At 40.2% G+C, this 27,630-nt stretch overlaps 1 protein-coding gene and 1 long non-coding RNA gene across 6 annotated transcripts in view; one reads left to right on the forward strand and one right to left on the reverse strand.

Moving 5' to 3' along the window:
* Window positions 1-26,392, reverse strand: part of LOC115333945 — a 63,838-nt gene extending 37,446 nt beyond the window's left edge. Inside the window, exons 1-2 of the long non-coding RNA XR_003920965.2 lie at window positions 26,257-26,392; window positions 23,908-23,978 (exon numbers count right to left, since the gene is read on the reverse strand). This is a non-coding gene — a long non-coding RNA (uncharacterized LOC115333945). The remainder of the gene's footprint in view (window positions 1-23,907; window positions 23,979-26,256) is intronic.
* Window positions 25,275-27,630, forward strand: part of C21H8orf48 (chromosome 21 C8orf48 homolog) — a 108,648-nt gene continuing 106,292 nt past the window's right edge. For 3 of the 5 annotated variants that reach the window (XM_029997550.2, XM_029997552.2, XM_029997551.2), the window contains exon 1: window positions 25,277-25,643. In XM_029997550.2, coding sequence (XP_029853410.1) covers window positions 25,626-25,643 — 18 coding nt within the window. In that variant the 5' untranslated portion in view covers window positions 25,277-25,625. Of the gene's footprint in view, window positions 25,644-27,630 lie in introns of all 5 variants that reach the window. The other 2 variants (XM_041119172.1, XM_029997549.2) reach the window with 2 other exon arrangements.

A 27,630-nucleotide genomic window follows, 5' to 3' on the forward strand; every position in this document is an offset into this window, starting at 1 on the left:
AAGAGACAAATCCTGTATTATATGCAGGGGAAATGGCAGTAACTGCAGTTACAACTGTTAACTTGTCCACAGTATTTATATTACTAGTTTAACAGACAGGGAGATCAAAGCAGAGAGATTAAGGCCTAATTCTTCTAGAGTAGTCCACTAATATTTGAGGCTTTTGATTTTGGGGTGTACAACTTGAAAAACGGCAAACCAAATTTCAGATGCACTGAAGACTCACAGTTACAGCAGGAGCAAATGGGAGCAGGTGTTCTGCACTTCTGCAACTCAGCCTGCAGACGTCTCAAAATGCATGTTCCAGAGCCTCCCAAATCAGATATTGCTTATGAAACTTGCCCTTGAATGGCCCTTAATCATGGCTCCCGGCAACATCTTTATTCAGACAATATTACCTAGTCATGGAGGCTGTGGTTCGACTTTTATGTCAGATATACAAAGTACTAGGTAATCTGGCAGTATAAATTTGATTGAATTAGGCAGGACAATATGATCACATTTTTTATCAAACTAGCCAGAGTGTACACTACGGTGTTTATGCAGCCTTTGTCGTTTATGCTAGCTTTCTGCCAGCTCTGTAAAGATAAACAATACCTGATATGTCATAAAATCTGCTGACACAAAGTTATTACACAATTTTTTTTTAACAGACTTAAACCAAACAGAGAGTTTGCACTAGTTCAGTGCTTTGTTCCACGTGTCATTGGAGCTTTTGATCTGCTACAAAGCGCCACAAACCAGATTGACCACTTTGTAGAACTACAGGCTTAAGCTATCAAATAAACGTGTGCCCTACAAGTGAAACCTTGAATGATTCTTTACAAACTACATTGTTGATTTTAATAAGAATAAACCTGATCACCATGAGAATTTTTGCATGTACTGTAATCAAAACCAATTTAATTTCCAATTTGGTATGCAGCGGCAACAGTCACAGCTGTAATTCATGAAACCTCAGAGCTTCCACCCAAGCTTTTACAATGGCAAAGAGTTTCTGCAGGGTAGTAACTGAATAAATTGTATAAGAGATTCATACAGCGGGTAGGAGGATCTGAACTTGCGGGAGTTTATTTTCCTTCTGTGCTTGTTAAGGAGCGATAATCAGATTTCTGAAAGCAAAAATGCTGTGGCTCAAACAGCATGGGTAACTTACAAACTAATATTGCCCTGGGCAGAAAAAAATAAATGCAAGACTGCACACATGACCCTGCTTTGTAAGTGGGCTTTTAACCCATGAGACCTTCAGTAGAACACCTTAGGGAATTCTCTTGCCCAGCTTAATACATTTATGCTTCACTTTCACTAAGAGCTATTTCTGCCAAGACCCTAATTTCTGACAGTTTCTTCAGACATTTTCACTCTACATCATGTGGCACTTAGATAAGGGATCCATACCACCCAGCACATCACAACCCACTGCTTATCTGTGGTGAAATTTGATGGAGCTCCACTAATATTTTCTATTAGTGAGGTCAGACAGAGAGCGATAATCCTATCAAAGAACTTGGCTCTAACCAGAGCAGGATTTTTACATTAATAATAAAGTCTTTTGAGGACTGATGACTGAATTCTTAACAGATATGCAGTTCAAAGGACAGATACGGTAGTTCTGGAGGGCTGTATGGAAACAAGTGTAACAGGATCTCTAACATGAGCATGAGTGTTCAGGCACTTTCAACTGGCTGTTTTTAAAGACATCGTCTCACCTACCACGGTATCTCTTGATAGTATGCTGGGAGGCATCGATTAAGCTTTAGCAGTCAAGGAAGTCAGAGCATTGGTAACATATGGTAGAGCAAAACAAACAGGTCTGTTGAACTCAAACAGCAGAGGAGAAGAGCATCTTTATGGGTTCATACATAAGAAATGGCCACCTTACAAACTTGCTGGGTTAGTTTGGAGATGGGATCGCTAATGAAATGCTAGTTGAATCTTTGCCAGCTGACAAAGATGGTGAATGATTTATCTAGGATTTTTCAAAAGTTACACTTTGTAACAAGCTGTAACTCAGTGATCCAGGTGCTTTGATTTTTTAATGAACTTTCTGTTGATACAATTCACAAATTTAATGAACTTGTACCAACTTGTACACTATAATTTACATAGGAGAAGTGGAAACAGGATATTATTACTTGAAAAACTCTACCCATATATATTCAGGAACAGACAAGGCACTCTGGAGGCAGCTGTCAAGGGGAAAGGGAGGAGCAGGCTGTGCAGCATCTCCCCTGTCACACAACAGGCAGTATTTGCTATGCCAACCAGTATTTTTTTACAGATTACAGCATTCTCTTCTTAAATCTCCTCTTTCTCTATTGTTCAAATTAAGACATGGTTTTCAAGGTATCCAAATTAGTTCTGAAATGACAGTATGTATATATACTGCTTAGTATAGCTCCTGGAATTCCAGGAGTCTTCAGATCTCATTGTCTGAACCACTTGGCTTACAAAAACAAGCCCTGACATTCAATATAAAAGAGAATCCATATACATAGACTAGAAACTATTACAATAAACAGATGGAAGCTTTTGATTCCCTCCAGAAGAAAGCAGATGTGGTTGCAAGCACAAACATATGCATTCACCCAAATTAATCATAGTATTCATTTGAGGTTTATCTCACAGTTTATCTCAAATACATGAATTAAATATTCTATTAAAGTTTTATATGCTGTAGGTCAGTGTGCTTCGGCTTTCAGACTGAATTCTGCAATAATGAAGTTAACATAAAATTGCATCCTGGCTGTGAGATAGCACCTTCAAGTAGATACAATTCATTTGTCATGTTTTTTACAAAGCCAAGTCAAACCAAAATAACCTAACAAAATTAAGACCTGGCAACAAAAAGTTGCAATACAAACTATCACCAGCCATGTAACTTAGAGCAGTGCTTCAGAAAGGTCGTGGATGGACAACATCCTTGGGACTTCCTTAACAATTAAATCAACCAGGATAGTACTTCATGCGCAGGCAATTTTTTCCCTATAAATATGAAACTGTGGCAAACAATCCCTTGTTAAAGAAATATTATGCATAAAAACAGATGAATTGGTGAAGATATTAATTCAGGGAAAAGTTATACTTTTCTATGCCTGTATGGAGACAGCCTAATTCAGCCAGGGATTAGAAAATTCATTACCAATTAGTTTCCTGTATGCAACTCATATTATGCATTTTTTGTTGCTCCTGATAACTATATGTTTTTCATTGAAGATAACAGAATAATTTCTCAATTCACAGACTAGCTCTTCAGCTACCCATGAATGACATACATGCCTCTTGCTAAGATAGTTCTACAATCACAGGATAACATGATCTGCTGTATGCAGATATTGTTGCCAGAAGTTCTTGCAATTCCAAATCTTTGCCATACTAGATAATAGCAGAAACATTAAATAACTGTATTACTGCACTGTGATACTGGTCTTACGTCCTTTGGATTTCTTTATCCATCCCAGGGCATTACTGGTCTCTGCTGGGTGACATCTCCAGGCTTTTGCCTCCATTCCTCTTGCTTCTCCAACCTGGTTCCTCTGCTACTCGACCTGGTGGTCTCCCTGAAACAGCAGTGAAGAGGGGCAGCCCTGCTCCCTCACTGTATTTTCTAGTTACTGGACTGGACACATCTCCCTTTACCTGTCTGGATATCCCACCAATTTCAAAAGAGTCAGTGATGCTGCAATTCCAACTTTGTGCTCAAGTGAAAAGCCCTGTATCACTTAAAAATGTATGCACTCACTTGTTTTGTAGAAATATACTTTAAAAGTATTCAAAAATTATCTTCTATTATTGAACCACAAAGCACTGCACCCAGGTTCCAGCCTGTAGCTCCTGGAGGCCAACAAGAGATATTCAGTGGCTTAATGACCCAACACAAGATGAAATGCAAAACCAGATCCTATAAAACTCCTTTCAAAGAAGTCACAAAACTTTCCAGATGAATTTGAATCTCAGTGTCATAGGCAAATGTCAGCTAGAGACAGTCTGCCTCTACACCCACTTGTTCACTGTTCTGCATCTGTCTCCTTCCTGCCCAAACACTATGTGGCATGTTTTTGTTTAAAACTTTTTTAATGTCACCCTAGTACAGCCCTGGAAGGGGCTTAACTACCACAGAGAATGAAATGATTCATTTCTGCTCAGATACAATGTTGAAGGATGTCATGGTAAAACTGAAGATAGATTATATAGAACTATCCTCTCATTTGCAAAATGATGGGGATGTAGATAGCAGTAAGATCACATCAGTGTCTGCCTAATAATATGGACTGCTGGTTTTATGTGGTTATATTTACAGTAGCTATCACAGAAGACTGTAGAGGGCCTTCTGTAGACCTCATCTGGGGCTGATCACAGCTCGTGCGTGGAAATTCCCTACATGCTCAGTGATCATTTTTAGAGGTGCTGCTGGAAATTATTTCATTTAACCATATATTACACTTTTCCTCCAAGCTTGTTCTGGAGAAAAATGTCAATGCACTGCTAAGCTAACCAGTCACAAGAGCTTGTTGTGATGAGGAGTGCTGAAAAGATTTTAAAGGAAAGGGAAAATTCCAGCAGTACTTGTCATAAGTACCCCACAGCTGGTGAAAGGCAGTCTCACTGCTACAGGATGCACTGATCAATTAGATACTTGGCATCTATTATTCAGAGATACATCATACATGATTACTTAGTTTCAATCACAGAAGAATTCAGGAGCAAAGATACCCATCCAGCAACCCTGATACACGCAGAAGTTTCCCTAGGTGATAACAACAGAGTTGGCTATTATAAAGGAAAACATATTTATTTCAGTATCACAACCACAAAAAATATAAGCAGAGGTCCCGGATGTATGAAAAGTGTTTTGCCAAACAGGGTGTGATATGTCTCCTGGGTTATAAGTAATTTTTTGTCATCGGTTCCCCTGCTGCTTCTGCTGAATAAACAATCCCAACTGATTTCCCTGCTCCAGATGATCTGCCCAAGCAAATAATATTTTCATTTATTTTCCCCTTGCCTACGAGGAAATCTTTCTTTTCTATTAAAAGATGGTTGCATGGGAATATTGGTCAATGGTCTATGAAATGAGAGAAAGAGTGAGAGAGAAACCCTTTGTTGATAATTTAGATAAAGATTTATCTAGAGCCATTCTTCTGGGTTTATCTTCTCAGTAAACTGTCATTTCACAAAACACAGAGGGAACAATGTCATTCTCACTTGACTGTGTATGTGCATTGCTTCTTTCTACTGGAAAGAATCAAAATTGTTCATCTACATGTCATGAATCCTATAATGACATAATCTAATGGAAATGTATCCCCTGTTTATTGGTAAAGTATCCCCATTTTAGGAAGAAGGAGACTATTTTTGCATTATAAGGATCTGACTAGCCTCAGCGGACACACTGCTGACATCTGTGAAGTGTTCAGAAAGCTACAAATTTGTTTCAATATAAGCTGTCACTTTGAAGAGGAAAACAGAACTGTGTGATGCCAGGCATATTTGGGTAACATCCTAAAAAGATACTGAGACATATTCCAGTATGGTCTGAAAAAGAGCTGGGCTGGCACAACTAAGAGGTAGAGCAGAGCTGGGAAGAAGCAGTTAGGCATGACAGAAGGGGAGCCTTTTAAGCAGGCAGAGCCAACAAAGCCTGTGCATTGATGAACTACGGCTTCAGTTAGATATTCAGTCTGCTTTGATTCTCTCTAGAGTCAGTGCAAAGACAAAGAAACCTCTAGACGGTGATCTAAGACATTCAAGTTATGTTTTTACTGTGAATAGCCCTCAGAGATTTGCATACCCTTTGCCCACATCAGAAGAGTAGCCTGATATTTCACTAAGTTAGGCACTTAGGATAAGCCTAAAGATAAACCTAAAGATGAAACTCTTCCCCCAGATTTTGTTGCACATATAACACTTCTACAGTGCTAAGACTGAAGGGGTCTGGGTTCCCTTTCCCTCTGGTGCTAGGGAATAATCCCTGTATATATTAGACAGAACTCAAAATATAAAAGGAAGAACAATCTATTCTGAGCTCAGATCAGTCCCAGATGATTAGCAATATACTTCTTGTTTCATAGGAAACAGGTATTCAAAAGCATTTAGCTATTTAAGGCATCATCTTTTCACATAATGAAGGAATCTGGGTGTTGGAAAGAACAAAACTACCACCTCCTGAAAAACAAGGTCTCTTTAAAATGTCTCTAGTTAGCAACCTAGAAATACATGCAAAGTCACTGCTGCAATAGATAGCGCTGCTCATGCAGAGATTTTCTCCCTGATGGCAATGCTTATGGGATTTTTACCTTACCTGTATACTGGTGATGAATTTATAAGCAGATGCAGGCAACTTGATAGTCCTTCTCTTTTTATCTACCTATTCTTATTCATATAATTGTCTAATCCTTATTTGAAACTCCCTAAGCTATTTGCCTCAATAATTTAAGTTTTATTCATACTCTGGGGTTTGAAGAAACAGAGCATAGTGTCTCCTGCAAGAAAAATCCAAATGATGTTTCTCTGTGGCTGGAATTTAATCTATTCTAAGTGGTGTCTCTGTTCCCTAGTGCTTTGCTTACTGGAGGTTAGCTCTCTGGTGCTGAAAATAGAAGATATTTTAGCATTTATGTGCAAGTGTGTGCATGCAGGAATGCAAATCTGTAAAAGCTCCAGAGCTCATCTAAAATGCTAATAGAATTATAGAGCTCCCAACCTAAAGAGCTTCCAACCTGAAGAATACATGGTCCCCATTGCTCCTTCCCAGACATAGGAAATGTAGCTATAGATCTATCACTTTTTCCACTGGTCAGCAGGGAGTGGTTATAACTTTCACTGCTGTTATGCAAAGAAAAATGGCCTTGAATTTTATTGAGGGTGAGGGTGTTGCTTACATTCTTGATCTCTATAGGTGTTAATTCCAGATTTGGGGGCAGTCATTCTCTTGAGTGCTTTTTAAACATTTATAATTCTGCTCAGGTGTAATCTAATTTAAGTTAGAGCAGCCTTCCATATACCCAAAGGAAAGAGACAAAACCAATCAGTGCTCTCAGCCATATTACAGTGAACACAAATGAAAACAGGAAAAATCTACCACAGCTTCCATGAAAAAAGAAGATGGCCCAGCAGTAGCAAGCTCTGCTATGAGCAGAATGACATGCTGAGCAGGGACAGCTCTGGAGAGGAAGGAAAGTAGGGAATACCACAGCTGCGGGGTCCCACACATTACCTAGTAGCCTGAGTATCACATCCTTGTGTGTGTACACACAGCATTTGTACACTAACTCTTTACCACCAAATAATGAACTGCTTCTGTTCAAAGAGTGCTCTAAATTAAATCACTTTTCAGGCAATCTAATTTGACAGATCTCCCTCCTCATCATACATAAATCACATGTTCTTTATTTGCATAGTGCAGCAGGAGCAAATGCCAAAATGAAGTTTGACAATCTAGTTTCTATTTCTGTCTACTACTATCTAAGTGACTCTGGGCAAGCTATTTTCTTCTGCATCTACTCCCCACTCAGGCAAATGGGCACGTCACCATCCATTAATACTGTCAGGCAGTTTAACTTATTAACATTTCAAAGTAAAAGAATTTTAAATCCCTCAGTAACAGCTCCTGAGAATCTTTCATAGTGAAGACTTTGAGCAGCTCTTCATTTCTTGGCTGTCTCCACAATGGAATATGAACTTGTTCAGACATCGCAAGAACAACTGCTAGTATGTCACTCGCAGCGTAATGACACGGCCAAGATACACAGAACCCGATCTTGCCACCTCTGTACATTAGAAGTCCTGTTCCAACCATTATGTGGGTGAGGAAAGGAGGAAAAAGTGAGAAAGCTTGTCTGGAAAAATTTCATCCCATAGATCGGATTATTCCTGAAACCTACACTGGTAAGCTGGGCCTGGAAAGGTTGCACAGATCCCCCCTCACGTCTGTATAAATCATCAGCTCTCTTGGGACCAGCAAAGCACTGTTAAAGCACCCGAGTTCCTTTAGGGAAGGATCCTGCAAGGCAAGTTAAGAACTGGAAAGCATGTTTACCGAATAATAGTCTGAGGTGAATTTTAGATCTCTCAGGAGGCTCCAGCCACATAATTGCAAATACTTGTTATTTTATCTGAACCTTGTAACTCTAACTTGCAGTGATTAAACTAAAATTCCCATCCCAGACCTGCAGGAACACAAGTCCTAATAACAGCTGCTAAATCTCAATATCACATTCAGCCACCTTAGTATTCTGTTTAAAAAAGCAAACATCTGCAATCACATTATCAGCCAGCCAAGGGGCTGAAATCTCCCAAGGGGATATGTTGGGCCAGAGAGAAATTTTGCTTGAAACGGAAGCTTATATCATCAGGATGAAAAATCCCAAACAAAGAAAGAAACTACGTGCTCTAAAACCTAACTGCCATAATGAATAGCAACCTTTTTTTGTCTCTCTTCAATGCCTGAATAATTAAAAAGCTTACAATGGATTCTCTCTCTCCTAAATGCAGGTCCTGTCCGTTATTTAAAAAGATTGCTTCAGGTTTATCACAATGAGCGTAGAATTCTTTGTTTGTGGCAAGCACAACTAATACAATAAATACTCTCACATTCTTATGTGGTACTGATAAATAAAAATAATCCCTAACACTAACACAATCCCCCATATGTCATCATGATAATAATGCTCTGGAGCATCTTATGCCTGCACACTGTCATAATCCAAACAGCATCAGCCATCTGAGTGAGCCAGGGTAGGTTTTCTTCTTTAATGAATCAGAGGGAGAAAACAAATGTTGAAGCTGATCTTGCTGAACGTTTTCACACAGCTGAACAGAACCCTCACAGCATTATGATACATCCATAAAAAAACAGAGGCAGACTCAGTTTCACATGGCTAACAGCATTGCTTGTGCTTCATTTTCTTCTGTCAAGACAAAGTTTCTTTGGAAGAACTCCAGCAAATATCATTCATTGCAATCAGTTTGTACAGGCCACTGTTGCCAGTGGCAACTTCAGTCAGAAGAGGGTAACTTGGTGGTTTAGGGAGAAGTTTGATTCAGAGTACATGACAAACACCAAGACCTATGACATATGGAAAGGTGGGTGGGAAGGGAAAGGGGCTGTTAGGGCAGAAGACACAGGGGTACTGCTTTCCCCACTTCATGTCACCAAACAGTGTCATTGCTCAGTGTTGCTGCTCCAGGCAGGATACAATTAAGCATCTAACATGTGATGCTCCATATGATGCTCGTCTGCTGCACAGTTTGCCTGCATAATCAGTGGCAGGGTCTCAACACTCAGATTATTTTAAGCGAGGTCTCAACATCTGTGATGAGAGGCTTGGTCCAAATCACAGCAGGCTCAGCAACACCACCAAGTTACTGTAGTTTAGCAAGTTGCCACCTTTCAGCTGGGCTATAGGCATTGTCTGTGTGAGCCTACCCAAATGTGAGGTAATGTGGCTTGGACTAAACCTAAATGGTTTAATGTAAATTGGATTACTTCACCCAAGGCACCTGATATTTAACCTTTATCCCAAACACTTTTCTTTTGTTGTTGGATGTTGACATTGCAGTACACACAGGTCAATGGCCAGCTCCATGCCGAATGCTTTGTTATCTTTTTGATAAATTACACTCTTTTCTTCTGCAATTTGAAAGGATTATGAAGACTTGGACAGTAAGATAGTTAACTAGGACTGCAAAGCACATTTTCAAGGACTGACTTTTACATCTTCAGTTCTCTATTGTTTTTCAGTGACTGTGAAGTACAGAATGAGGGGGCTTTAGCTAAAAGAAGCAATTGAAGTCTTAAATGCATACTTGATAGAGTACAATTACCCACCAACTCTTTTGAACATCCATCTACAGACAGGCAGAGATGAAGCATGGAGAGAAGGCACAACAATAGCTTTTTATGTAACAAACTTTAATGCTCTTGGTTGAGAAGCAGTATGCTTAAGGCTTCAGAAGCGCTCTCTGATGCCCTTGGTTTCCTTCACACTAGGAATGCATCAACAGTAGAAGGGATACTTACAATTAAACAATTGTTAATATGTTGTAGTGAATAAATACACATAGATTCAAGTCTCAGCATTAAAATTTGGATATGACAAAATATGGGGTTGTTTAGATCTGCAGTTTTACTCTAGCATGCTGAAAAAGACAGATCAGAACTGATTCTGGCTTTCAAACACCCTCAAACATGGAGTTTCTCATGTACACAGAGAGATATTAGAAATGATGGAGAGATGTCCTGTCAGCAGAGGACAGGATGAGGAGCATAGCGGGCAGCATTGTAAATCATATTCTGTTACCGACTTTTCTTGAACTGGGAAAATTCACTTCATCTCCTTAGCACAATCTATAGCTCTGTATATCAGGTCACTTTGGATGTGCTACTATTCAAGACCTTGCACTACTACATTAATCTACTTATGCTCCCTCTGGCCCTAAGACCTAGGTCAGTTGCCTTTTTTAGCCTTAAGACTGGCCCATGTAGTCTGGTATAGCCTGACACGACTTCTTTCCTTCTGCACCTACTTTGCAATCAGTATCCCAAGCAGTTTAAAGCTCTACTGGGTGTTTTTACACAAGATCACACCTCTGACTGGAGCACAGGCATACTCAAAGTTCCTGACCCTCTGTCTCATTACAAATCAGAATAATGAGCACTTTACTGACATAATGCTCTGCACAGTGTTCATGACCAATGGCCAGCCCAGGACAATTCTTCGTACCAGGTAACATCAGCTCTGTTCTTGGCTGCGTTTAGGGGAAAGCAAAACAGAATTCTAAATGAAAATACCACTAGATTTCCTAGTCCCTCCGCCAGGCCTTCTACATCACGCCATGACTGTTACACAAAACTTATCATATTAAAAATCAGAAATGGTTGCAAAAAACAGTTGTTAAAGGGCTGGCCACGGAATATTATGATGACTTCTGTTAAAAACATCATATGCTACAGGTCAGCTATAGCACTGTTTTGCTATTAGAACAGAAAAGCCAAGAGAGACAGTAGGTATTTTTTAAATTACTTTTTTACCAATAGGACACTGTATTATATCCCAGATGAGGAATACAGATGGCCCTTAAGACACCTGTATCCATCTATGGATAATAATCCATGTATGTTCTTTCTCTTCATAATACATTGGCAACTTAGGCTTAACTGTATAAGAAGCAAGCAGGCTGGGCATTTGTTAATGTGCAAAGAGCAGGCAAACAAAGATCCTGAATGGCAGCAAAGAAGAGAAAGATGAAGGCACTCTGAGGTTTGTTCTTCTTCACCTCTAGAGACTTAACAGTCAACACGAACGCAAATTTTGGTGCACCACAACCACATTAGCAACTTGTGAAGGAGAAAATAGCTCCTTTGTAAAGGAATAGGCAGTTTGATCATCCTTAGTAAAAATATGCAGGCTGAATAATCATTGAATTTGTACTGTCAGCAAGATACAGGCTGAATAATCATTGAATTTGTACTGTCAGCAAGAAGCAGCTGCATCAGTGCCTTCTTTGCCTTGTCAATAAAAGGCAAAACCAAGCACCCCTGACACGTTCATGGTGACTAGCAATGGCCTCTGACTCAGCAGAACTTGGCATCCCTCTGGTCTGCAGAGGAGAGAGGATAAAAGAGGCAAAGCATACCCATATACAATATTTGCATTTTCTTTGGGGGAGCTACTGGGCAAACTCACTGATGGGATGCCTTAATGACAGTTCTCATGGGGCTATTTCATGTCAGCAGCTGGATTCCATCTCTTGATATTACTTAGGTCACTAGGTTTTGGATACTCTACTTCTAATTTTTTTTTGTCCTAGATCAAAATTTTGCCTACAGATATCTAGGTGCAAACTACCACAGATGTGGGAGTCTGCAGAAGTCAGGTATAAACAAGAGCCCTCAGACCATATGCTCTGTGTGTTTGTGTGTGTGATATTTTTTTAAACAAGCCATTTTCAGATCCCTTACGAAAAATATTTAGGAAAGATGTATTCCCTTTTATTCCATTGAATGAGATGATTCTATTCATTAAAGATATGCTTTATTCCTTGCACACTGCAAGCTCCTGCTCAGCAGGCATTGCTGGCATGCAGGATCAGTATATTCACCCTCTACAGACCCCAGCGTGTTTCAAAGTCTCCTTGTCCTCTAGCACCGCAGGCTAAGTTTGGTTACAGAATAGCTCCTCAAAATTTTTTTGTGATTCTGTGATTAAGTAACATCTTCCACTTTTCACTTCACAGAAGCACATCATCACTGAGGTTAGAAAGGATCTCTGGGGATCATGCAGTCCAACGCCCTGCTCACAGCAGAGTCAGCCAGAGCAGGTTGTTCAGGACTGGGCCCAATCGGGTTTTGAATATTCCAAGGACAGAGACGCCATGACCTCTCTAGGCAATCTGTTTGAGTGCATTTAAATTTGAAATTTGCTATCCAAAATTACCTCAACAGCTTTTATCTTTATAATTAAAAGTGACTATTAGCCATGTCAGCATGTAAAGCTCACACACAGATGCACTATCCTTGTCTGCCCTGGTGTGAGAATGGTGCCTTTCACCCCTAAGTCAAACCTCTCCCATAAGATAGAGGATTGTTGTTGCCAGTGTTTAAAGGAGTATCATCATGATTAATTTGTTTTAAAACAATATCCAGATTTCCAGAACACAATAGGACTGAGTCCACAGAAGTTATAATATTTACTTTGCCTTTTATCACTGATGTTCGGCATTTTCATTTCAGTGCAAACATTAAACCTGTAGTATCTCCTGACAGTTTTATTTTCCATTTTTTATCATACTTTTATTTTGTTACAGGCCTGTCTCTGATACTCACTGTTTTAAAGTGTAAGTGCTATCTGATGTTCAATGCAGATTAGTATTAAAAGGAAATGGCAAATTGCTTTAGGAGATTAATAATCCAATCCAAACTACCTACCTCTACACATTTTGGTACTATAACTTTCCCATTTCTTTTTCTTCTTCTCCAGAGCCTAAAGTTAGCCTAAGATACATGCAATGTTGTAATAGCAAGAAACACTGCTGTGGCTTTTGTTCACTGTGAAAAGAGATGACTGCTAAGGGCTGAGAAACATTACTAAAAGGGTAAAAAAAACTTATCTGAAATTGGCCAGCATAAAAATGGAAATTTATTCCAAGTTGACAGATACTTTGACAAAGTAGAAGCAAACGAACCCAAAACAGAGCTTGAGGAACACTATCTGCAACTAAGCAAGGTTCTGAATTATGTCCCTTCATTAAAGTTACCTGCTGCTGCCTGCTATACAGGTAAAATCCGAAGGAGGTGAAAATTTCAGCCAAGTTATTGAGAAGTTCTAAGAGAACTTCATGGTCAGCACAGTACAGAAAGATGCTCTCAAATCCCAAAATACTGGGGATAGTAATCCTTAAGTTTTGTTCATAAACACTAATATTCCAACCTAACAGGAGCTCATGTTTTACAATCTATGGAGGAAACAGGGACTTTCTAAACTATAGAGGTAATCCCTTCCTCTGCTTTTGCAAAATTTGCCAAAAATGCTCGTGTAGAAGACGTTGCTTGAATGTTAAGCTTGAAGTTTAGCAACCTTCTCTATTCAAAATTAATACTTCCAAGGATCTAGTCTGTGCTCAGTCTGCATTGAGACTATAGCCAACATCGTAATGTTAGTTTTGGCACCACCCATCTAATGCACACCAATCCCCACCTTGCTATCTTATGTTCTAAGTCATTTGGCTAGGGTGCAATACAGACTCCTGTAAGCAATTAACAGAGGCCCATATGCTACAGGCCTCTTAATATCTGCACAAGCACCTGAAAACACAGATGTCCAAGAAAAAAATGGTAAGATACCCATCTATGGAAGCTCTATAATAAAAATGAGCAAATAATAGTCAAATAGTCCTTACAAATAATACAACTACAGATTTACAGTCAATAAAATTATTCACTATTCTTCCACGACAATCACTTAATAAGTTATTTTCTTCCTTTTTCATCTAGAACCTTAAAGTCACAGGTGAGGTCAGTGGCAAATGAGGAAATTACCATTCCAAGGACAGATATTATTATCTTCTGCTTCTAACAACAAATATATTATTGGTCAAAGACAAAGACGCCCTGTCCACCAAACAACAGAATAATAAATATGCAAACTGAATAATTAAGAGGCACCTGAAGCCATTGGAATCTCTGTCCAGAAGCAACACTTAGTTTGTTATTTGCCCTGACTCTATCTGTGTCTTTTCCTTTATAAATGAAAGATACTAAAATGTGTTTCTTTGTAGTAGTAACACTGACTACATTATTGCAACAGTGGTTAAGAGGCCTGGGAGGGATACTATGTGTGATAGGATCACACAGGTCACAAATGAATTAGAGGGAAAGTGTTTTAGACATGGCTGCAAACATCATAATTGCCAGCAACAGTAGCTGTGCCCTCAGAAACATCTAACCAAGCCTGCCAATCAACAGGGGAAACCAGAAAAACATAGCGTATCTTACATGGACACTGTGCTCCGAAGTAGTAGCTGTAACTGCAACAAGAAGAAAGATTCCCTAGTCCAACTTTCCAAGTCATTTTTGGGAAAAGATCGCAGTACTGAAAATAAATTAAGATCTTAAATTCTTAAATTTTTCCATCTGTACAGCAAGGAGAAAGCATTCACAGTAACTTGGCAAAAATACTTATTTTAACACAAAAAGGTAAGGTTGAGTTAGTGCTGGAAATTATTGGCATCGCTGAAGAGAGCCAGCAAATTCTGCATTTGTCATCAAACCCAGCACTGAGTGGGCAGCAGCTATGCCAGCCCTCACTACCTGCAACCTTTTGCCAGGGGTCTTTAATCCCACTGTTATCCATTGCCTTTAGGGAGCAAAACTGTCATACTGTGGTTCCTCTGCAGAAATTTCCTGCAAGGAAGCCAGTTAGTGGGTGTCTCTGTAGAGTAAACCCTGTAGGATGCTTTGTTGTAATGTGAGTTTGCTCTTCAAAGAAAATTCTGAGATGGCCTGTCTCTTGCTGTAGCTATCAGGTCAACAGTGACAGTCTTTCCATACAATCACCACAATGGTTTCCCAATTCACGGCTTGAATTAATCATGTGCATCTATCTAGTAGGTACTACACTCACACTTCTAATTTCTTTAACTGCTTTAACCAAACCATTATTGCATTACAATGATTTTAAAGTAATACTATTAAGAAACAGGAGTTGAACCAGCAACCAAACCAGAAAGGATCTACAACCCGAATTTGTGTTTCACTAGCCCGTAGAACTGCAGTAAGAGCTGCTAGGGAAAGCCAGAAAATGGACAGTACCAATGTTGGTACCCTTCAGTCCTTACAATTCTAATTTGGAAATAAGGATTTCTTTAAAACAGTCTAGCAGCAGAATCAATTCATAGGAGATGACTGAAATTTTACTAAGGATCTGTCTAGAAAATTAGGACACATGCATGACCACTGCAGGTGGAAAACAGCTTTGGCCTGTCCTTCAGTGGGCAATGCTGACTAAATCAGTACCTCAGGCAACAGATCCGTAGGCAAGCGTGGGCTCTGCCAGGAAGGCAGCCGGTGATATACAACTTCAGCTGGCATATCACACCAGCCAGCTAAGGAGATTTTGTCAGTATTTCATTTATTTGGGGAGAGAAGAGAATAAAGTTTAAATAGCAGCCTAGCTTTTAAGTTTTTAATAAAGCCCCTATAACTCCCGGGATTATATCAGCCTAGATCAAGGTCACCTCATATAGACATTTTGTGTTTTTAGACACAAGCCTGCTCCTGTGTTTAATGTTCCCTGATACTGCAAAGGACCAAAATGATAATAAGACCCTGGTGTAAGGACAAACAATTTTATTCAGGCAGAGTACATTTAAACACACATAACAGCTTCTGTTACATGCTAATGGTGCCACAGTTTCACTGTCTCATCTTACTCTGTCAACTTTGTGGTTGAATTATGGTTTTAATATCTTAGTCTCTGCTCTGACTATGATTTGTTCTTTGTTGTTTTTCTGATCTGCACTTTAGACTAATACATTGTTAGAGACACTTTAGCTGGTTATAACAGAGCATTGAAAAAAGAAAATCTCTTCACTCTTACAAATTACGTATATCCATGGCCATACATGATCTAAACATGTTCAGAATTTGTGAATCTTTCAGAACATTTGAGTACAAATTCCTGATAGAATAGAAATACATCTGTACACTTCATTTTTTGATTAAAACCAGCAGTACATTCTAGCGTAATACTTTTCCCAGTTTACATATTTTCTTCACAACCTCCATTCAAAATGCATCTTCCATCCATTCTTTACAATTATTTTGCTTTAAATATTTAATGATAAACACACAAAATACAATATTGGATCAATGCAGCCCTTATTTCATAAACAATTCCCAAGGCACTACATACATGCATACAGCTTAACACACACATAAGTATGCAGTGGATCAGAGTCTGTATTATTATTCATAACTAAGAAAGGACTATAAATCATAGAAACATTTAGGTTGGAATATACCTTCAACAGCATAGAGTCCAACTGTTAACCTAACACTGCCAAATCCACTGCTAAACCATGTCCCTAAGCACCACATCTACAAGTCTTTTAAACACCTCCAGGGATGGTGACTCAACCACTTCCCTGGGAAGCCTGTTCCAATGCCTGATAACCCTTTTGGTGAAGAAATTTTTCCTCATATCTAATCTAAATGTACATTGCTTTTCAAAATTCAGGAACAATCTAGCAGTCTTTTAAGCTGAGCTATCACAGGAGTCAGCAGGTGTTCTATGAATGAAGAATTTGAAAGCTCAGAGCCTCATAGCTGTAAGTGTTCCTTAGTTTGAAGAATTTATAAAGGTAAATAGATGCAAGAAATAATAATGGAAAATTCCATTTAATACAGGACAAAGGAAGGGCAGATGTAGATATATTCTTAATGAAGGGAATAAAGCTTGACAAGGAGCTGACAGACTAGCCAAAACTTTTGAGTTCTTCTGGGTAGATAACTTTCCCCAGCTGAATCCATCTATGGATTGTACAAATCACAGGGGGACAAAAAACTGCCTTCCACCAAATCAAGTTAAACACTTCTTCCACCATACCTATTCAGACTTGATACACCCTGACTTCCTTGCCATATATCTAACCTGTTCCACAGTCCTGCCAGGTAGGCCCACTCTCTTCCTTCATGAGCATTTTGATAATGAACAGACGGTTACAGTGATTCAGGAGATTCATTTGCTAGCAGGATGGGATTTTCAAGCAAAGATTGCCAGGCTCTCAAGTCCACAATTCAAAATGCACTGCAATGTGAAGATACCTAATCCAATTCTAACCCAGCTGTGGAGAGCCAAATTCTTAGAAATTTAAAAGGAAAATAACTAAGGGTACAAGTTTTTATAGCTCTCCAGCTTAAGTTTTAAAAGGATATGGAGTTGAGGTAACCAAAATAGAATGATACTTTAATGACACTTTGCCCATTAAGTTATTAAGGAGATCAGACCATTTGTTCCAGTTGCTTTTAATTATCTGCTGGTTTTATACCTGTGTAAGCACATCACATCCCATGCTGTTTAATTTCCTTAAAGATTTTGTTTGCCTGTTTCTAATTTTATGAGGACTTTAACTTCCAGGTGTTTAAATCATCAATGAAAGAAAAAGAAGATCATCTTAGAACAAAATGGAATAAATTCAAACTGTATTTTAAAAGTGTTCATTTTCTTATACTGGCAATTCCCAGTCACCAAGCTCAGGCAAGATAGCCTGACACTTTTAACCATCTAAATACCATAGTTTTGAAATAACTATAGGCTTCTGCTTGTTATTGCTTAAGATTCAACAGAGGATGCATCGTAAATGGGCCTTTAAGGAAAACAATTCTATTATTCCTGCTAGCTGGGGCAATGACTACCATCATGCAAGTAAAATTACTGCCATTAAATCAAGAAACTAATTACAATCAGATCATCAAGTTCATTTTCTGCTGGAGACTTGGTCTACTGGCATGGGGTAGAATGATTTACTCAAGAGTACCTATCAGGGCTGAGCCAAGTCTATCGGTTTAGTATATTTCTGATATTGAAGTGGCCTGAAAGGTCAGCAGTTCAAGAAGGTTCACGGGCACTTCTGGTAGCTAGGTCTCAGCTAGGGACTCTCACTGAGAAGAAGGCTGGGAACACACAGATCTGGAAATCTGGCTCAGGCCTATGTAAGGAATCAAAAGGAATCAGACTCTGATCTTCCACAATCCCAAGTGGACATGGAGCCTTCAGACAACTGCGTCAAAACCAAAGACACTATTTTTGCTTTTCCCTTCTTTTTTCATTATCGAGAGCCCTCCATCCCCAAACTCTGACAGCAAAGATCAATACGATACCAAATGGAAAGGATTATGGTCTGCCTATGATCAAGCTTCTAAAACAGAGAGAGAGTAAATCTCTCTAGTTCACGTAATGAGACATTAACTGCATTTGACAGTATTTGTGAGATACTCTTTACGCTGAAAATCCTCTTTCATACACAGACACTGGAAATCCCCTGTGCATGTCATCATTTAACCTGCCTGCCAAACTCAATGTCAGCTTCCTACTGTCTAGATTCTCCCTCTGTAGGTGGTTCAGCGACTCAAAAGGTGCATAATTATTTCATAAGTATCCATCAGTGAGCTTATTAAACTTGGGAAAAAAGCATAGGACTTTTAAAGTTCTGATCTTGTACATACTTCGGAATGCTGTGATATGGTGATTCACTCCAAATGATAACATAACCAATTAGATGACTTTTCATTATTAAAGGATAATAATGGAAAAAATAACGAATAAGAGGATGCATCTTGTCACAGCAAGAAGTGCTGTGATTAGAATCCAGGAATCTCGGCTGTCATTCTGTCTGACTTTAAAGGAGTCATTTAGTCTTCATGCCTTTGATTTCCCACCTATAGTGTGGCAGTACTAATACTTATTTTACAAGTCTTTTGAGAGTAATTAATATTTTGAATGTTCTGCAAAATTATATGGTGAGTCAGTGCAAAATGTGTTCCCATATGTATACTTAATTTGTTTTTAAGGACATTTTAGGCATATGCATGCTTACATGCCTCATATGAACTCTTACCAGCCTGTAATAATTGGAGACCAAAAAAAACCAGCCTTCCAAAATTGACATATATGAGGTCCATTCTATTAATGGGACTTCAGAGTTAACAATTTTACGATTGTGTTTTCTTTATAACCAACACGCACTGGAGGGAATGATAAATTTACTTAATAGCTGCATTATTCAACACACAATCTAGTGGAACGTTCCACAAAGCACCGAGTGGTTTGTCTGATTGCCTCCAGCTACCTATCCCACAGGAGCTGGAAACATCAGCTATGTTTCAAGTAAGCTACTGTTAAGAATATGATAGCTTAACCAATACAATGAAAACCACTATTTAAGATTAGAGAGGCTGTATTTATTGAGAAGGTCTGTCTTAGACGAGGATACTAAAGTTCTCAAACGTCTTCATGCACATACACACTTAGGTAAATGGCACAAACTGGTTGCCAAACTTCAGATTAGTGTGCATTTTGTAAGTTCTCAAACAGTTCCAGAAAATTAAGAGAGAAGATCTTTCTCCAAAAATACAATCACCCAAAACAACTCACCTCCTTACCAGTAAGGAAATGCTCAGAGTAACACTGGTGTTCCTTCTTCCAGGACCATGAGATTTCTCAGAAATAAGCCCACCTTCAGAAAAGATTATAAAGATCTCAAAACAATGTCCTCTGGACAAACTGCAAAATCACTCCACCTCCTCCAGTAGAAATAATATTCCACCAATAAAGAATTAGAAGAAGAAAAACAGAAAGAGCCTTGCTAATATGACTTACAGCACGTGTAGGACACTTCAATATCGCAATGACTAGTACCACAAAAGCCAGCTGAAGAATGAATAAATACTGTGTTTTTACAACAGATAGATATATGATGGGTTAAACAGACTGTCAATATGAAAAGCTGCAATTCCTAAATAAAGGCATTTCCTGAAATGTCAAAACTGATCAGTTTGAAGTAAATTCTGGAAGATTACCAAAAGAGTCAACCTATTACCGAAGAAAACTGATTAATAAGTCTAGTATCGATCTGTTGAAAGTGTATGATGGCTTTGCCCTTCCCTTTGAAAGCTCTCCCCACAGCAACACACTGGGAATTCATCAGGATGGTCCACAGGGAAATCATTAAGCAAAAATAATACAAGGAGAGAAGAAAATGAAATCTCAAACATTTACTCTATGGGCTTCTGAGTTCTCCTCTTTCACATGAATTACTGTCATGTTCAGGAAATAAACCCAACCTGTCCATCTAGGGGAACACATTATTCCTCAGAAGCACAATGATAAAACACTGGTTTCGAATACCCAACTATTTAAAGCATCTCCTTGAAGGCACCTACAATAACTCTGCATGGGGAAAAATTAAAATGAACTGATGCAAACATGTATACAGGGACGCAGACTGAGTTAAAAACCAACACCTTTGTGTGTCTCTGAAAGCAAGAGTTCGTGCATTGCAACTTTCTTACACTCAAGTTGCTTTTGTAAGCAGCATTGAATCTATTCAGACACAACAGATCATGACGTCTGTGAAAGACATGATTTAGAGATTCAGTCCCATCTCATACGATCTTAGGTTTGGGATCAGCAAACTGACAATTCCAGGTGAAGTACTTTGAGAAATCAAGAGTAGATCTAATAACTCGTCTCCACTCCAAGTTTTACTTCCTCTCTAAGAAACTACTGTCAAATGCCTGGTCAGTCTCCTCTCTGCTCTTCAGATAGAGCACTTCCCACAGCTGTGTCTATTCTCCAACAGGCCTTCATGTCTCTGGTGAGGAGTTTGGATGCTTCCATATAAATGGAAATATATACATATGTTCATATATGAATAGATATTTTATAATGCTGGCTAATGGAACTTGCATTTTCAGATGTCCTCCCATAAGGTTATTGCAATTTCTTGCTATTGTAGGGAGAAAGGACTCACAAGGAAATCTGTGCAATCTATGTGTACAGTGTGCATTGAAATGCACCCAAACATGGGAAGGTAGATGTTTGCTATTTACCACCACGTTAGGACACACAGTGAGTATGAATATTTATCCAGCTGAAAGTGCAAAGCAAAATTAGGAAGGTAGAGCATAGCTATGCTAACTGGAATCTACCCTATGCATTGAGGCTAATACCAAACCTTGGAAACACAGCCGTGGCTCCTTCACAATCACAAGTAGTAATTTCTGTTTTGCTTCTCATCCTAAGGACAACCTTTCCTCAGGTTATGCTGGGGAGAGCGTACAACGCTCTCCAGCAACTCACAGAAGCAACACATTGTACAAAAGCTTGGCATAAAAAGACACTTGTCATGCTCTTCACAACCAGGATCTTCACTGGATATTCCTCCCCAGGGTGGTTACCGAGTCTGACCTAGATGAAAGGACACCTGCCTGCAGAGATGCTACTGTGACCACGGACAAGATTGTAAGAGACAGTTTATCTTTTTTTCCACAAAAGATTTAGTCCTCTTTTCTCCACCATGAAGCCTAGTGAAAATGCGGTTATTGTGGTTTCCTACTACCAAGTGAAGCATAATTAATAACAGCTACCTACAAATACAGGTCTGCATTTTTTCTGTCTGAAACTCAGTGGACACTTTTAACATGTAATCTGTATGCGTGCTTCTGATCTGCCATGGACACCAACCAGTCTCTAGCAACTTTAATTAAAGACCAATCCATTTCCTAATTAGGAGATGTGAATTAATGGAAACTGAAATGACCATTTTAAATACAGCAGGCCCTAAACAACACAATGACTTCCTGTTGGAAGTCACAACGAGATGCTGCATGTCCTACAGCATTTCCTCTGCAACACTTTCAAACTATACACTCTCATCAATGATTTATGGTGTCTAGGTGCTACTTGGTAATACTTTCAATGTCCGTGCTGATAAAGAAGAAAACCTTTATTGTATCTTGAACTGTCAACAAATGCTTTGAAATTTCATACTAGTTCTTGCAGTTGTCCTTCATATTGCCAGGGTTTAAAAAAACCAACCTCAAACTACCTGCCTTTTCATATATAATAATGCTTATGAGTGTTTCATTAATGAGTCACATTAACTTTCCCCACCATCAGAATATGCTTAATTCCATTGGCCCCACACCATAATTCTCCAGCTGGGTACTGAACTTCGTTGTGACAGCCCAATTAGTTCTGCTGGCAACATTAATGAGATTATGATTATTTGAGAAACATACCTAGCAAGTATGAATTCTTATGCAGCCCTCCGGTTAAAAGGGATATTACAACTTTAATAGAAGGAGACATCAAAAAGCATTTACCCACACAAAGGAATTCAACAATTGTGTTTAAATTTAATATAACATATGATAAAGAGACGAGCTGGAGTAAAAGCCTGTCACTGCTTCTCGCACAGTATTATTTATTGCTCTATATAGGACCAACTCCATGACATTAGCAGACGGAAATCTTAATACCTTCTGACACAACTGGGTTGAGCCATCTATTATCACCCGCAAATCCTTTAAAAACAAATACTAGTTCAAATAATTATGCCATTCAACATATTGACTTCCTAGACACGGACAAGGGGAGCCACAATGATAAAATGACCTGTTTTAGGGAAGACCAGTGAAAAGAATTATCTGTATCCTGGGCTTCAAAAGCCTTTAATATTAGGCTCACACTCTCCACTGAATAAATGTCAGAGAAATAAACTTGATAGAACAATGTATTTTCCATGCTCTAAAATTATGAATTTTAAAAAGGACTGAGAACATGAAGCTACAAAGTCTTTAACCTCTAGGGAATAAATTCAAATACCAACCAGGTCAGTAATAATCTAATGTCAACTGTTACCATAAAAAAACGGACGATGATAAATAATGAAGTATCAAGCTGCCAGCTTTAGTGGGAACTGTGAGGATCTGTGTTATTCTTAGTTATCCTGTGTTATTCTCTGTGTATCTTGATTAGAATTTTAAAGAAAAGGTAATGTTTCTCCCAACCCTATTTCAGCATCATTTATAACCCAAAGCATGAAAACTGTCAGCCCATCTCTTAGATTCTTCCAGATACTGATCTTATTCAGCCTGGGTGCTTGCTAGCTTGTTTGCAACATTACTTTCCTGAGAAGGAAAATACAACATAGAGCAATCAATGAAAGGTGAATCTCTGGGTTGGAGAGGTTTAGTACACAATGCAGATTGGGCTGATCTAAACGGCATATACTTCCTTAATTGCATTTTGCTCCCTCCATAGTGTTGACAGCCTAATTCTCATTGGTATTCAGCTGACTCCCAATTCCTGCAGTATGGGTAATTGCCCCTTCCATTCGCAGCTGCACACCTCTATGATCACTACTATAATTTGTATGGATGGAAAATGTAAAAGAAATGTTTATCACATGTAAATTACTTTAATTTCTTGTAGCAAGCTAGATGAAAATGAAAAGGGCCAGCACCAAGCAGTCCACTCTCTGCAGAAAGCAGTGAATGACTGAATCTTAAAACTTTCGAACAATATGTAGGCAGACCTGTTTATTCCACTGTGGTTTACGCTCCACTGCATCAATGCACTTATTTACTCTTCTGCAACACTGTGGATCTATCTCATTATGCTGGCCAAACCTTCTTTATATTACAGGCATAGTCGCAGCACAGAGAGTTCTCTGTTTCAAGAGAAACAAGATCACTTGAGCTGCTAACATCATGTGCTGCACTTAATCAAACATGAGAGAAGACAAGATCTCTGTCCTAAAGATCTCAGCCAAGCTGAGACCTTGTCAAGTCAGTCCAAATACAGCACGAGGTGCTTAGGAGGATAAAATACTTTAGTGACTTACATGAGAGAGACAACAAGCTATGCATCCCAGAACTGAAGAATAAGCTTTTCTTGATAAAAAGAATTACTTCCCTGAAAGAAAAAAAGAGGTATTAGCTAACCTGAAATAGCAATATTAAACCAAGATCCCAGTATACAGAAGAGCTGCTTTTATTAGAATGTACCTGTTGAAATTGGACCTCAAGCTATGGGAAGATTTCACCCCTTGAAACACAAACTTCTTCCACCTTATTCCCATGACACTGTCGCACCCAAGGCTGTAGCTACACTACAGCCAGCAGAAACAGGTTGGCACCAGGCTGTCCACAAAGTCCCTGGAACCCCAAGCCAATGGCCCGGCCTTGCCATTACCCACACCAGCGTTGTCCAAAAAGCGAATTTGTTTCCTGGTGTGCAACGAGCCAATAATCACTCTCAGGAGAGACGTTATTTATTTCATATTTGCACAAAGATGGGTGCTATGTAGTAACTCCACAAAGCTAGCACACCACAGCAAAGAAAAACAATGTATTTATTCTGTTATACGATTAGTAAAAACTCACCTAAATTTACATTCATTGGTTTGTAGTCACCATCTCATCTACTATTGGCCAGTTATATTTAGATTAGCCTCGCTTGCTGTGCAGATTAGCACGCACGCTCCTTGCAGGTTCATGCTTCTTTGGCAATCATCCGGCCTTCGGCACCTTCTGGAGCAGGATGTTTCTGTTTATCAGTCACATCCTACATTTCTGAGGTCCAATTATCCTTAACGTTTCTTTTCTCTGCGACGGACCTTGAGTATTCTTGCCAAGTTGGCAATGCACACGAAACTTCCTCAAAACATCAAGGCCTAATTGTTACAGCGTGTCCTTACTCTATGAATGCCAACTGTGTGCCTTTCCGATTACAGCCTTACTTATTTAACCTATACAAAATATGTCTTGCACAAAATACTCAGATCATTCTAAAATCTCTTCAGTTATTCTTCAACACCACCAGCGCTTGGCCTGTTCCGGCTCGCTCCGCTATGTCCCACCACGCCGTGCTGCCTGCCTCAGCCAGCACCTCCGAGGCTGCGCTTTCAGTATAAAAAACAACAACCCTGTGACAGCAAGAACCATTTTAACGAAAAGTTATCTCTATCCCTGGCTGCCTAAGGGGCAGGGAGGACATGAGGGAGAGGGCGGTAGGCGCAGCCCCGGGGAGCGCGGCCAGGCCCTCGCCGCCTCACAGGACCCTTCCCTCACAGGACCCTTCCCTCGCCGCCTCACAGGACCCTTCCCTCACAGGACCCTTCCCTCGCCGCCTCACAGGACCCTTCGCTCGCCGGACCCTTCCCTCACAGGACCCCTCGCCAGGGCACAAGCCCTTCTCCCGCTCCGGCCCCCGCCGCGGGGAGACGGGGCGGAGCCGTGCGCGAAGGGAACCGGCCTTCCCGCCCCGCCCCGGCCAACCGCGCCTCAGACGCGGCGGGACGGTCGCCGGGGCCCCGAGCCCGCTCTCGGTCTCTCCGCTCCCCTCGGCCGGAGCCCCCGCACCCCGCGGGAAGCGTGAGGCGCCGCGCCCGCCCTGTGAGGGTGGTCTGCGCGGCCTGGGCCCGCCAGCAGGGCCGGTCCCGTCAGCTGGCGCTCGGGGCTCAAGGGCCCGCTCCGTGCAGCCGCCGCGGCTCGTAGCGCAACGCCCCGGGGCACCGCTCTGTGCCGAAGCGGGGTCGGTGCGGCAGGCTGCCGGTTCTCGATGCGCTGGTGGGCCTGGGTAAGGAGCCCCGTCTGTGGCGGCGGTGTGAGGAGAGGTGGGCGCCTTGTTTGCCCGGCGGGAAAGCGCGCCCGGAGGGGAGGGTGCCGGCTGTCAGCGGGGCTTCGGGGGGGGCAAGGAGCCGGAGGAGGCCAGGCAGGGATCTGGGTCCCTTCTGTGTGACGAGTTACTCGCCTTGGGAGCAAAACTCTCGGTCACGGCTGGGCAAGTTAATGGGCCTGGGGGGAGGCTCGTCCCTGGGACCGAGCGTGTGAGGTTGCAGGAAGGCCTGAGGGTGCTCGCAGTGCACTGAGAGCATCTGGTTCGTGTTAGGGTTTTCTGAAAGGGAATTTGTCAAAGCGTGCGTTAAATAGCTTTGAAAAACCCGTGTTTTCAGCCTGGAAATGCAAGATTATGAAATGAAAACCAACAAACCGCCACCCCACCTCTGTTGCTTTTGGGTTTTAACTAGAATTGCATGGAGGAGAGTTTCTTAATTGGCTGGTACTTGGTGGAAATACATTTCCACCAAGTTTTTCATGTTTTTTTCACAGGTGTGGTGTGTTGCAATCACATTTTTGCCTCCTGTGAGGACAGAGCTTGGTTCCCTCAGGTTTTCTTCTAATGCGCTTACCATTTTCAGTGACAGTGTATCACAGCAACCTCTTCTTAGTGGTGAGTGAAGGTTTTGTCGCCATGTCTGTAAGACAAAGTGACTCTTAGAAAAGCAATTCAGACAGTTCTGTGGCTTCTGTTTTTCAGAACCCTTACTGAAGCGCTAAGCTTGCTTTCTGCCAGTCTGTTAAGGCAGATATTACCTCAGCCTTGCGAGGAATAAAAGCTGTATGTACAGCAACTTTTAATGTTGGCTGTAAACATGTTTTATTTGCTATTTTTAAGTATACTTATGGCTTCGAAGTTATTTATCTGCTGATGTTGTAACAAATACCTATTTTTCACTGTGAAAATTAGCTAATGTCGGTTGTATCTGATATGATGAAGCATTCCTAGTTCAGCCAGTCATGTTACTTGCTGAAATTGATCTTCTCACTCCTTAATGATCCATGTGCTGCTTGTGCAGCTGCAATTTCTTAGGTCAGCTGTGGGGTGGAGAACTAATTGACTCTCTCTTTGCATTTCCTATTGTTTTTCTCCAGTAGACCTGATCTTAATAACCAATCTCCAGCCTGAATTAGTGGTGGTGTAATGAACAAAAGAATTACTTAGTGTTTATTAATGGTTAAAGTTTAGATTAGAACAGTTCTTTAATTTTTGGGACCATGTTAAAAGGAAAACCTTTGGACCTAGAAATTTGGCACTACACGTTAGTTTTGGAAGTTTAGCCTTGGGAAAGAAGTCCTGAATTTGTTTAGGGGCACAGGGTCTTCACACAGTGTGCAGAAAGACTTTGGCAGTAATGTGGCATATAAAACAGACAGCATAGCATATTCAGTAGTGAAATGGCCAAAGTCAGCACCTTTAAAACAAAGTTGCCTAAACCCCAGTAACAAACACCAAGTACAGTGGCATACGTGAATTTCTGGCATGACAGAAAGTGCCTTTGTCTACCTACTGTTACCATGTTGGGGTTCCCATCTTTCTGATGAAGGAGCCATGACTTACTCCTGCAAGCATCTTTCCAGAGGGATGTTGCCCATACATTTACTCTCCTTACTTTAGGAGAGTAGGGAAGAAATTGGAGCAAAATTACTCAGGACAAAGTTACTTAGGTCCTTAAATACAAAGAAAGAAGGGGTATTGCATCATTCTAATAAAAAAGGGTAAAATAAAGCTTTAAAATAAATGTGTTATGTGATGGGTAACTATCTGAGGTCTCTTCTGTTTCTGGAGCTTGAATCTGGAGAACTTTATTTCTCTTTTTCACATTGGGAGCATGACTCCTTATTTGAAAGCATCGGCTGGCTGATGCTTGTTATGTTTTCTTCTTAATTTTCTAGACAAAATCTAAGCAGAACAAGGAGGTTTTGCATTTCTGAGTGGTGAGAGG

The sequence above is a fragment of the Aquila chrysaetos genome, chromosome 21 (assembly GCF_900496995.4).
Source record: "Aquila chrysaetos chrysaetos chromosome 21, bAquChr1.4, whole genome shotgun sequence".
In the NCBI taxonomy this organism is placed as follows: domain Eukaryota; kingdom Metazoa; phylum Chordata; class Aves; order Accipitriformes; family Accipitridae; genus Aquila; species Aquila chrysaetos.